The sequence below is a fragment of the Clupea harengus genome, chromosome 1, assembly GCF_900700415.2.
Source record: "Clupea harengus chromosome 1, Ch_v2.0.2, whole genome shotgun sequence".
NCBI lineage: Eukaryota > Metazoa > Chordata > Actinopteri > Clupeiformes > Clupeidae > Clupea > Clupea harengus.
Genome location: NC_045152.1, coordinates 26,310,526 through 26,323,696, shown reverse-complemented (window position 1 = coordinate 26,323,696; position 13,171 = coordinate 26,310,526). Strand labels below are relative to the sequence as shown.

The 13,171-nt window shown below is 41.5% G+C and overlaps 2 protein-coding genes across 2 annotated transcripts in view; one reads left to right on the top strand and one right to left on the bottom strand.

Moving 5' to 3' along the window:
• Nucleotides 1-9,296, bottom strand: part of deptor (DEP domain containing MTOR-interacting protein) — a 34,601-nt gene extending 25,305 nt beyond the window's left edge. Inside the window, exons 1-4 of the mRNA XM_012826485.3 lie at nt 8,929-9,296; nt 8,481-8,568; nt 3,593-3,771; nt 2,229-2,352 (exon numbers count right to left, since the gene is read on the bottom strand). Coding sequence (XP_012681939.1) covers nt 2,229-2,352; nt 3,593-3,771; nt 8,481-8,566 — 389 coding nt within the window. The 5' untranslated portion in view covers nt 8,567-8,568; nt 8,929-9,296. The remainder of the gene's footprint in view (nt 1-2,228; nt 2,353-3,592; nt 3,772-8,480; nt 8,569-8,928) is intronic.
• A 372-nt stretch (nt 9,297-9,668) lies between these two features.
• On the top strand, nt 9,669-13,144 carry dscc1 (DNA replication and sister chromatid cohesion 1). The gene is made up of 9 exons (XM_012826486.3): nt 9,669-9,992; nt 10,322-10,490; nt 10,587-10,718; nt 11,243-11,333; nt 11,509-11,647; nt 11,918-11,970; nt 12,171-12,328; nt 12,572-12,720; nt 12,939-13,144. The coding sequence occupies exons 1-9, from the start codon at nt 9,823-9,825 to the stop codon at nt 13,048-13,050; spliced, it is 1,173 nt and encodes a 390-aa protein (XP_012681940.2). The 5' UTR covers nt 9,669-9,822; the 3' UTR covers nt 13,051-13,144.
• The last annotated feature ends 27 nt before the right edge of the window (nt 13,145-13,171 follow it).

Sequence of the window (13,171 nt, the reverse complement as noted above, 5' to 3'; positions counted from 1 at the left end):
TTGAAAACGCTTTGCAACTACACACATGAACTTGAACACACACACACACACACACACACACACACACACACAAGTGCAAACACACACACAAACAGAACACACAGTGTACACACAGAGGCCTTCTAAATTCAACCAGCATTTCTGGTTTTGGACCACATATTATGCAAGGCTGTACCCACTCAATGGGGGACCTCCTCCATAGCAGATTGGTGTAACTCCTGCTGGCTGTGAGCACTGCAGTCCACCTCTACTAGAACACGCAGTAAATTGCCAGGCAGGAATGGACCACCATCTCAGTGACCCAGTCAGCCTCTCAATCTGTTACAGCTGGACCTGACATAACTCATAATGCGTTCATTAGGTCTGGAGTTCAATTGTGAAAGTTAAATATAGACTAACCATCTGTGTCTGTGCGCCGCTGCATGAGACGATATGAGGCTTAAGAGATGATTTGCACAGGAGGACTAATGCACACACTGCCCTCAAGGCCAGCACGGCCTGCCGTGACCTTTAGGTGAATGTCAAGGGATAGAGTTCATGGCCTCTTTAAAAAAAAAAAAAGGAACTTGGCTACAGTAGTTTGACCAGGCCATGTCCTTGTGACCTTTGAAGACCCACGCGCTGACATGCACAACTGTCTATGGCATGCTGAAAAAAGATGGCGTAGCCTGTACCGTTTTCCACACGGTACTGTGTCAGCGCAAGAAAAAAGCACTGAGACACTCCAATTACATATATAAAGACTGATGTAGTATCTAACCATGTTCACCTGACTAGTACTTATCCGATTTAAACAAAAGAACAATGCTGCGTGTCTTAACTTGCTTGTTGCTAGAGGCTGTTCTTAAAATGTGTATGTCCTCGCTCAACTGTCATACACCTCTTACACAGAATATTGCAACACAACAGTAATTACACAATCCATAATCTAAGCCCCCAGCATTCATTTCCAAGTCAACACGGACATGAAATGCAAACCCTCCTCATGTTCTGTTCTGATGCCAACTGGTGAGTGCCTGTAACATGCAGGTGAGAGGAGCTGGCTAAATGGATCGAGCTGACTGAAGCGCTTCACCAATCTGCTGGAAACCTGGGTTTCTATGGGAACAATTAATTTGCAGAGGAAGTGCAAAAACTAAGTGTACAGACCTGACCGCTGCTGGAAACCAACGCTGTCAGGTACCAGGAAAAACAGACACAGAAGCAACAACAAGGTCCAAACAACACTGAAAAAGCAGCAGTCCAACGTTTATGAGGAATATAAATAGCTGTGTCAGAAACAGCAGCTGAGAATCTTTTTTATCTGACCCCAACATATTAGACAACGTGCCACTTCAACTGATTTTCCATACAGTTTTAAAGGTTTTACATTAATAACTGAATGTCTAGTCTCACTTGACCAAACATGACTTGTGACTTGACACTTTGTGAGTATATGCTTGGAGACAACGCTGACAGCTCTGGCTTCCAGTCTAAATCCTGCCCGCAAAAGCCTCATTCACCTTTGTGGTTTGCTACTTTGAGCTCCATTGTCATGAGGCACTGGATTGGTCTAGAGGGTTTCAAACACACTAAACACTCTTATTGTTCCCTCTAACAATCTGACCACATTCTTACCTTGTCTGGTCATGTGACACTAGACTCCAGATGTTTATTGGAGGTTAATATACTGTATGTCTGGCTCTGCAAGGATATTGAATACCTATATGACTTAAGTAGTCTAAGACAAGGTCCCAAAAACATTATGGTGAAGTACTGTGACATGCATTCCTTAGATCCATAAGTGTTCAGTAAAATTAGTCAATGCATTTCCATTCCCCTAGTCTGCCTCTGATCCAATAAAGCAGTGGTGTCCAAAGTGATATCAGTAGTAAACTTTAACCTCCCAACTGAGGAATGCATATGTAATTGTAAGTGAAAGAATAAATGAAAAAGCCATTGCTTGTCAACACACATCAATTCATTGACCAGAGAACTGAGTACCACGCTCCCTCTAATTGGTCAAACCCTAATTGTAGCTCTTACATACTAAGCTACTTAATGAAGTCATTCTCGCACGTCGTGGCTTTATGTCAAAAGTGGGTTAGTGCTACGTCAGCCCCATCCGTTGTTCACACCAAGCCCCCCAAAACTTTGCTTCTCAAGTGAAAGAGCAGAAAGAAAACATCCATTCTTAAAAGGAAGGAGAAAATGAACAAATGTCAATGTCAAGTCGAACATAAACATACTTCTCGTATATCCTCTGGCCCCTCATGAAAACCTTGGCCTCATTGTCCAGGGGGAAGGTGCCGTCGTCCTTCCTGAAGCGGTAGAAGAGCTTCATGTCTTTGAACTCCTTGTGCTCATCACAAACTGCAAAATAAACAAGTGTGGGTCATTGATGTGGCAGGATGACTGTGGAGGTAAGAGTAAATAAACAACAAATACCTACAAATTGTAGGCTACAATAATCTGATTTCTTTTACAGTGTTTTCTTATCCATAACATTGTTTACCAAACTTTCACACAGTTTCTGGAGGCTCATGACTCATTGGAGGAATTGCTCCTGTTCTAACCTGCACCAACACTGACAAGTAAATTGGCAGCTGATCCTTAAACGCTTACATTTTTACAGGCATCAAGTGGTGGAAAATCAACCACTGACTTTTTTTAAAGAACAACATTTCAGTCACACCAAACTAGGTGTGGGAATTGCCACAGAGGCAACGATACGATACCAGTGGCGTCATGCCTATATGCCTATGGGAGCATTCCACATAACGTGACCGAAAAATAAATAAATAAAATATTCCAAAAATAATGTCCTGATGTTACAATAAATGGAAAGGGATGAGTTTTCATGCATACATCTTGTCCTCTCAGACAGCTGTGCTATACTATACTATACGTATAACTATGCAGTTTCCATGTCATTCACGAGTCTCACATTGGTATAGGCAGCTGTCAGTGACTTCAGCAATGGCATAGTGCAAGTTGTAGCTCAGAGGAGTGGCCAGGTAACAATTAAGTGATAAAGAGATTATATAGAACAAGATTATTGATAAATTTGGTAATTAACTGACAGTATGATAAACAGCCATTAGTTGACGGCAGTTTACTATCTGTTAACGTTCAAAGTTAATTAGCCTACATGTGGATGGTCTACGTATGTAGCTACTATGTTAGCAACATTGCATTTTGGCTCACTTAATAGGGATTCTGTTTCAGGAGTAACAATCCAAATTATCATTAATAGCGGCCTACACTGTAGCTAGTTAAACTGGTGTGCATTTTTTATTTATGGGTAAAATGGTGCCCAGCCCCCCAGAAAAGGTTCCATGATTCCTCTGTATGATACTATCACGATATTTGGGCCACGATACGATTCTGTGATTCTTTTTACAATAATTATTTTAGCCTAATTTCCATAAATGTGCTTAGAGTTGGCGATTCAATAGGATGGAAATCCAGCTATGCACTCGTCTTGTCTTACAGAAATCTGAACTTTGAATATCAAACTCCTTTAAAAAAAACTATGGATTTGTGCCATTTTCTTTAGTCGCGGCCATATTAATGAGAGCAGGCTCGTCAGATTCATACTCTTTGTCAGTACCATGGTGGATGATGCTCTGATCCAACAGCTTCTGCATGATCTTGATGGCAGTGTCCCGGTCAGGGGCCTCCTTGTGCTCCATCAGCCAGTCGATGAGCTCCTTTCCCACAAAGCAGTTGGGGTACGTCCTGAGGTGGTGCCGGCGGTCTTTGATCACTTTACATTCATGAAGCCGGAGCCTGGGACACAGAGCAGGTCATGAGCTCAAGCATCTAAGTCATGCTTATCACTCTCTTCCACTCTCAGCCCTTCCCTCTCTCTCTCTCTCTCTCTCTCTCTCTCTCATACATGCAAACATACATACTCATATAAACACATAGTCATTGTAGTGAGTGTCATCCTACTTGTGTCACAACCACACCAAGAATTCGGTGTTCCCATTCCCCTGATTTTGAAATGGACAAATGAGACCTAATGTAATGGGAACCTAATTGCCAGTCGTCTTACCAGTTCTTACCAGGTCTATACCATTTTGGTGATGTTGATGACCTTTTTTTTTAATATTTATTTTACTGTGATGTAGTCACCACATTCTTACAACACTCCTGTGAGGATGGTACAACCATCAGATGTGTACAGCAGTGTGACAGATTTTATACATGATTTCACACATGTGTGATCTTGTCTCTTTGGTACGAGAGTAGACTTTCAAGGACAACTTGCTGAAATTCTGTTGGTAGATGCACCAAAATCACTAGAGCATCAGAGGTGGACAGCGGTCTGAATCTGTGCCCTGATAGGCCCAGGCTTCTCCCAGGCTTAAGTGAGGTCAAAATAAAACAGGGAATTGCTTGTGGTAGGTAAAGCTACTGAGATGTGACAGTGTTAGTCAGTGTGTTTACATGATGGTATAATTCGAATCTTTGCTTAGTCGGACTATGCTTTCTTTCGAGGGCAAGTGCTATTATCCCAATATACATGGCAGTGAATAAATCGAATCATTGGCCGAAAGCATGTCATATCCGATACGATAGGTGGCGCTGTTTTCATTACAACTAGTGGTGATACAGCCCTTTCCGCTTGACCTCTTCACCACTACCAATAACAACAACAGTTGATTGAGCATGAATCGCGTCTGTTCATCGGTCCAGAAATGCGTGTTGCCTCTTGGGTTGTTTGTTTGTTTGTTTGTTTCTGCCGGGCCGATGTGTTTATAAGTTACATTATTCAAAGGTGAAAGATAAAAGGCGAGAGAAACGCACGCACATTCACACACGCGCGCAAATAATGGGTTACAGCCTAAACGCATTGCCCTTCTGACAGTTGCATCAAATTGTTTTAGTAATTCTTCGCTGTCGATTTCCAAATCTGTGTGAATATTCATGAGAGCAAGTCCAGTCAGTCTTTTCGTAGATAGATACAAGACCTTCAGGACGCAATGAATGTTTGGGTAGAAATTTCCAGGGCTTGATAAAGTTCACTGCGTAACTCATTTAGCTGTTTCCAGCTCTGTATCTGCATCGTCAACGCTGGGCATTAGTTGTCTGTACTCCGATTTTATAGTTTCCCAATTGTAATAAATATGCGTTCATGATATATTTTTTTTCTTCTCGCGTAGCAGAAGGTACGCACAGTGCGTACGGCTGCATGCGCCACTGGAACTCTGTGCAATTAATACAATACATAATAGGCTAATTGATACAATATCTCCTCGTTTGAGTGTGGTTGTTTGAGTGCAATGGGAGTGTATGATCGATGTTGTCTATAAAGGTATTTAGGTAAAGGTATTTACGGGAAAATATCTCGATCCACCTGTCACGTCTCTGTCTTTAGAGGGCAGCTCCAAATAACTGAACAAAACTAAACTCACGTGTGCCTCGCGGGCACAATACCAAATTTCATCATATTTGATAGAATGAAGGACATATTAGTTGTGAATAGTATCACAGAGTTTGATAGGTATTGGTCAGGTAATAGCCGAGTGACAGCTGATTTGCTTTCTGATTTGACAGTACTTATTCGTGGTTTTTTTCAGCGCCAGATAACTGAACAAAACTAAACTCACCCGTGCCTCGCGGGCACAATACCAAATTTCATCATATTTGATAGAATGAAGGACATATTAGTTGTGAATAGTATCACCGAGTTTGATAGGTATTGGTCAGGTAATAGCCGAGTGACATCTGATTTGCTTTCTGATTTGACAGTACTTATTCGTGGGTTTTTTTCAGCGCCAGATAACTGAACAAAACTAAACTCACGCGTGCCTCGCGGGCACAATACCAAATTGCATCATATTTGATAGAATGAAGGACATATTAGTTGTGAATAGTATCACCGAGTTTGATAGGTATTGGTCAGGTAATAGCCGAGTGCCAGCTGATTTGCTTTCTGATTTGACAGTACTTATTCGTGGTTTTTTTCAGCGCCAGATAACTGAACAAAACTAAACTCACGCGTGCCTCGCGGGCACAATACCAAATTTCATCATATTTGATAGAATGAAGGACATATTAGTTGTGAATAGTATCACCGAGTTTGATAGGTATTGGTCAGGTAATAGCCGAGTGCCAGCTGATTTGCTTTCTGATTTGACAGTACTTATTCGTGTTTTTTTTCAGCGCCAGATAACTGAACAAACCTAAACTCACGCGTGCCTCGCGGGCACAATACCAAATGTCATCATATTTGATAAAATGAAGGACAAATTAGTTGTGAATAGTATCACCGAGTTTGACAGGTATTGGTCAGGGGAGACGGCCCAGTGTTCCGAAAGCCCGATATTCCGAAATCTCAATATTCCGAAAAATAGTCCCCCTGGCAAAATTTAGAAATATTTTAAGTGGCACAAAACACACACAGCATTTCGTTTGCACAGCAGAGCGGAGACGCTCACCGGGCTATCACGCATATAACTTTTCCTAGGCAATAGTTGTTAACTTAGCCTACTCTGGTTTTGAATATGGGGTAGGCTACCACTCATGCGAAGGAAATCACCGGCAGATTGTCGCAGGACATTACGCAGATCTTGTCAAGCACTGACAAAGCATGCATGCGTTGGCAATCATAAAAATATTTTTGTATCATCGCGATGCAAATGCATGTGTGTATAATAATATTCTGAATTCAAGTTAATGCTTGTGAAATAAAGGCATTTATATGATTGTGTGATTCATTGGGATGTGCATGTGGGCTATAGTGGTTCACGTTGCTGTACTCACAATTTCGGAACAGCGGGCTGTCGGAAAAATGGGCTTTCGGAACATTGCCATGGAACCTTGGTCAGGTAATAGCCGAGTGACAGCTGATTTGACAGTACTGCTGTTGTTTTAAGCAAATAAAATGTGGAACGTGCTTATACGTGTTTAAGGAGGGGTTGTAAAGGTGCTCATATCTTCGGACCTCTTCTGTTATGTTTGTTCATAATCAACAAGAATAAGCTTGTGAGACAGTCTGCAGGATATTCATAAAAAACCGTGTCATTAGTATGAACAGTTGAGACAACTTATCCCTCTTTCGTCTTCCGGGTCACGACCTGGCAGGGAGAGAGGGAGCATGCGCAAAGACGCAAAGTCCAGTTCCTTATCCAATTCACCGTTACATGCCGCAATAGTCGAACTATCAACTGGATCGGATCGAGTTATCCAGGGGTGTTAGTCCGACTATGTGCGGTCCGACTACGATCCGACTAAGGTGCTTACATGAAACGGATAATGCGATTTCAGTCCGACTAAGGCAGTTATTCGAATCCATGTAACCACGGTCAGTGTTAAAGACCCAAATGGTAACATAGACCATGCAGTACCACAGAGTGCCCATAGGTGAGAAATGTATGTACAGGACTGCTAATTCAAGCATTTGCCTTTCATTTCAACATCAGATCATCACTGATCCCCCACCAGTTTTCAGCTTTTCCCAACACCTGGTTGCCTAATGGTTAGCCGGAGACCTGGAGAGGCATACAAGCCTCAGTGTGTGGCACTCACTGTGAAATTTGGTGGAAGATTGGTGATGACCTGGGGGTTCTTCAGCCAGGCTGGAATCGGGCAGATTTTTCGTTGTGAAGGATGCATGAATCAAGCCACATACAAGGTTATCCTGGAAGAAAACTTTCTTCTGTTCTGACAGTGTTCTCCAATTCTGTTTTTTTTACAGCATGACAATGCTCCTTGCCACACAGCCAGGTCAATAAAGGTGTGGATGGAGTACCACCTGATCAAGAGCATGTCATGGCCAGACTTGAACCCCACTGAAAACCTCTGGAATATGATCAAGGGGAAGATGGATGGTTGCAAGCCATCAAACAAAGCCGAGCTGCTTGAAAACTTTGCACCAGGAGTGGGATTAAGTCACCCAACAGCAATGTGAAAGACCTATTCCAGTTAATTAATTACAGTAAAATTGTATCCAACACATTATGTTGGTGATCTGCTTTATGACATCTCACAATGAAAATGAAACTTATTTCAGAGATACTTTGTAGTTAATTATTTAACACTGGCCTTTGTTCATTACACCCTCCAGCAATCCACCAGTTTCCCAACATCTCTACTGTGAAGAGGAAGGTCAGTGCCAGGTCCAAAAGCCAAGTCAATAAACTGGGTAGCCTAACAACTGGCACAACATACTGGCATGATTGCCACTCTAACTGTCCCTGTCAATAGCTGATTTCAGTCTACAAGGAAACAGGTGTTACTTTGCCATCTGGATGTCCATAGATCTAAATAGCGGGATAATTAAAATAACAGTGGGTGAAGGTCACTTGACGACCGAAATTATGCCACTTGGCAACATTTTACAATGCAAACACACCAAGCTCATTGTGCACAAGCCGTCTAGGCGTATTGTAACAGTCCGAAAGGGCGCTCACGCGCCTTTGTTTGCAGAGCTGCAGTGGTAGGCTACATTGCGTTGCATACAGCACAGTGCACACTATCGCCACTCCTACCTCAACTGCTCTCCAGTAACCAGGACCTCCGCCATGCGTTCCAGCTCTGCCGCTTTCTTCTGCATACTGTTCTGGATGCAGTCCATTTCTGAGTTTTGAAGCATACAGTGGAGAAAATTATGACTGCAATGACACAGATTACACAAGACTGAAAATTACGATAATATGAGACGTTACGCTACGTGCACGCTCAGTCATTCATTCGCACGTGATCGCTATACAGTGGAGCTTCACTGGCTGCTACAACAAAAAGCCGACTAGCTAACTCAATATTTTAATGAATTCAAGATGGAATTCAAGATTTTAATGAATACAAATGATTGAAGACTGCGATATCACTCAACCTGTCAAAATCAGGGGCGAGACAACACCTAACGTTAGCTTGCTCTACCTATAGGGTCATATCCAAGAACTATACATTAATAAAGGATACAAATAATGAAATTACCTTCGAGCTGTCCACTGGAAACTTAAGTGTGGCTAAGAATTATATCCAATTTTGCGGAGAGCTGGCATTGCAAAAAAGAAAGCGTTTAAAATGAATACAAAAAAGCAAAGCATAACTGTGTCAACAGCACAGCACTTCAGCACTGATGACCCAAACTGTAACTGCACAAATATGCCTTCTGTCACTTCCAAACCATAGACACAAACCAACTAGCGACCTGCTACATCGAGCAGTCTGTCAATTTACATCAAGTGCCATGCGATCGTAACCCTTGTCCTCTTTGGTTGTTTACTATTTGACACTAAAAGCACGTTTTGCACAACGATGCAGCGCGAGCCAACTTGCTCTGACCGCCGTGGCGTCACAGGGGGAGTTACTCCACAGGGCGGGGCTTGAGGTAGGAGTAAATTATGTCTTCACTCTATCATTTTAATGCAATATTCGGAGCACATAGCGTTGTCAAAAATAAAATCATTATTAAACCTGAACAATTATGGTAAATGACACGTAAATTAATTCTGGTTACTGACAGAGTAGAGGTAATAAATACATTAATTAATTTGAACATGTCGCCCGGGTACTTTACTCGCTAACTCAAATGACCATTCGCTTTAAATATGAAGCCAATGCAGATTGGGAAACATTGCAAAATAGTAATGCTAAAAATTATACTCTAGCTCCCTCTACAGGAAATAGCCTGTGCTATAAAATAATAATCATCCAATGAGATAACGGTTTACATGTCGGTCATTGGCTGGTGACACAGTCACTCCAAGTCGCTGGAATTTCCGGTAAATATTGCGGGAAAACTCAAGTGTGACAAGAAGTACGGTATACAAGCGCAATCGTTTTGTTATCAAGTGCGCAATTTACAGTCGTTCATTCGTAGACGGAATGAGAACTTTAGAGGAGGTTCAGGCAACGCTTGAGATCGCAAAACTCAAAGAGGAAGATTTGCAGTCTGTTACACATTGCTTGTCTTTTGGAGAAAATGTGTCGTCTGGGGACTACTGCCTCATGGAACTGGACGAAACGCTTTGTAAACACATTGAAGCTGGGAAGAGGTACATGTATTCAATCATTATATTTCGTTTAATAATTCAATGAAAGCAATTGATTTGCATTTTTACAAGGCAGTTAATTTGCATTTGTATTAGATATAGAAACAAATTTAGGCTAGGTTAACCTTTGAGATGGCGTCCCAGTTTACCAGAAAAAGATTCTATGGAATTGCTAGTGTTGTGATGTGGCACCACAGCTTGCTTCCTCCTTTGAATCTGACGTCAAATGTCGTTTCCTAATGTCACTAAGTACAATTCAGGCACACTATTTCAAAGTGAATCTAAAGTTGCAGCAAACTGATCTTCCTCCAATGTTGTCATGTTGTTTTAAGCCTTGTCATCAGAGGGGACAAAGATGAGCATACGATTCTATGCAGTGAAGACAAAACATACGACCTCAAGATAGCAGACACATCCAACCTGCTTCTGTTTCTACCGGGATGTAAGACTCCGGATCAGACGAAGGAAGCGTCAACGGATACTCAGCTTGTCCATGCTGAGGTGAGATGTCCTTTTTGTAACCTGGACTGTTTCGTCCCTTTGTCTCTTTGGTTAAATGCATTAGATTTGGTGTGTGTGTATGGGTGAATGTGTTAGATATGGGGGTTCTCCAACTGCTACTGGGAGCTGAAGCAGCAGCGACCAAAGCTGAAGAAGTTGAAGAAACTTCTAATGGAACGCCCGTATGAGGGCCCAACTCTGCGCACAGAGGAAGCCCCTGAACAAATGGTAATTACCACCTTACCTATACTGAAAAATAGTGTGTGAAGACTTCATTGTCTTAAACTCAATTCACTGCTCAATTACAATCACAGAAGTCTGTCGACACTAAACCTTGAGAAGCACTTACCTAATGCAAGCCTTAATGATTGGCGTAAAGCCTTCGTATCTGTTTATGAATTATCAAAATCATGGGCATATATTTATGTGACCATAGTCTACAAGAGTTTTAAACTTAGTAACACAATGCATCATTATAGTAAATGCCATAATGATGATGTCACATGGTTAAGTTCATGTAGAGTTACGGCACAATGCAGCCATGTTCTCTGGTTTGTGAGCAGTATTTTGCTATCTGAATTACACCTGGTAGCCCACCATATTATGCCACCCCATGTGGAACACAATGTTTATCAAATCATTGGGTTGTTTTGTGTTAATTTAAGATAAAAGTTACTCCACAGATGCGGTGGGTTCAGATGTATTCTGGCTATGTCACAACATTTATGAGTTGGCCTGTCTCTCCCTGTCAGTTCTCCACAGCTGACCTCCTTGAAACGATCCAAGCAAGTAAAGAGGAGCTTGTTTCCCATCTTCAACAAATTGACGCTTGTGAGATAGATGGTGAGAACTGTTCTCATCTCAATTCTTTCAAACTTCATATTTGCATTATCAGAATAATTCATATACCTATATAATTCGAGGTAATTCATTCCTATAATGTGGATAGCAATATAGGTTATATTCCTTCCATCTGTTAATTTACTGTGTGAGACGTAATGCTCACTTTGTTCTGCAGGCTTCTGGAGAATTTTGGATTTTGATTATGAGATGAAGCTGTTGGGCCATGTAACTCAGCTAGTGGACTCTGAGTCTTGGTCATTCAGTGAAGTTCCTCTGACTATTTGTCTTCAGGAACTTGTTGGTCTGGAGCCAAAGTAAGGAATTTGCTTCTTCACAAAAGCCCTGATGCATCCACTCTAATCATCCCCTCACAATAAAATATTTAAAAGATTTTATCTAAACATTTGGTAACAACATTTTTGGTTTGAATTAATTTGTACTATCCGAAGTGATTTGCTGTTTAGTATGGTGTGATGCTACAGTGTGTACCTGAACTTTATTAAGTTACTATATTCAGACAAACAAATGCTTGTAAGTATGGTTATCTCACAGTAATAATAACCATTGCCCTCTGTCTGATTCAGAGAAATGATAGAGCATTGCTTGAACTGTTACGGAAGGCGGTACACAGCAGAAGGTATGCCATTCATACGTTCTCTTCCCTTGTTTCAAAATCAGTTAAGAACTTTGTGGTCTCTTTGTTTATTCTGTACATGTTGAGTTGTTTTCATGGAAGGTAAAAAAATATCCAAAACGCCACCCATGCCATTTGTCATCATTTGTGTTGCTTTCTTTCTTGCCATTGTTTGAGGTGCTGCTGTGTGTTGTTGTGTTCAGATGGTGAGGTGCGTTTTTCTCTGGATGAGGATAAGATCTGCCGGGCCACAGCCCAGCTGCTCTTGCAGAACGCGGTGAAGTTCCACTTGAGGGAGTTCCAGGAGATCTGGCAGCAGAGCGTTCCTGAGGGGATAAGCACAAAGCTGGACCAGCTCAAGGTGAGAGCCTCGACAGAGAGCCCAAAATCTAATCAGCCAATGGTCAAAAAATAGTTTTCCTATTTCACAGATCCAATCAGGGAGTAATTATGGTACTTAAAAAAATTCACAATAACAACTTCATTTCCGTATGAAGTGCTATTTTCAACCAAAGCTAATACATAAGTAATTCAACATAAAGTGAACTGGTAAAAAGAAAGGTCAAAAGTGTGTTGTCTCATGATCTGTGTTTTTGTTCTGTAGGGTTTGGCACTGGTAGACCGCAGCACGAGACCGGAAACTATATCTCTTTTGAGGGTGGAGGACCTACCAGAGGACACCCTGGAGCGCTTCAACTGCCTCTTCAGTATGAGAGAGAAGTGGACTGAGAATGACATTGCCCCCTACATTCAGTGAGTCGAGTTGAAAGCCATGGCAGAATTTCCATTGAAAAATAAACAAACAACAAGCTTGTTTAGAGTTAATGGCAATGACTGTATAGTTAACACTGATAAAATACATGCTGAAATTATATCAACACTGGTTTTGAGTGTTTTTGTCATGCTAAGAAACTGACTCTCATTGTAGAAGATCTGTGTCAATCATTCTGACTGGATACTTTATGAAACAGGGATCTATGTGGTGAAAAGCAGACAACTGGAGCCCTTCTGACAAAATTTGCACGTTGTTCAATGCAAAATGGCTCCAAAGTGTACAACTCTAGAAGACCTGTGGCAACCTGAAGTGGGAAGAATGCCTGTTCACCACCTCACCAAGAAGATACATTTTACATTTTGTATCGCCTTTATGTATATTATCGGTTATGTATATTATCTGTTAATAAAACTTTATTTTTAAAAAACT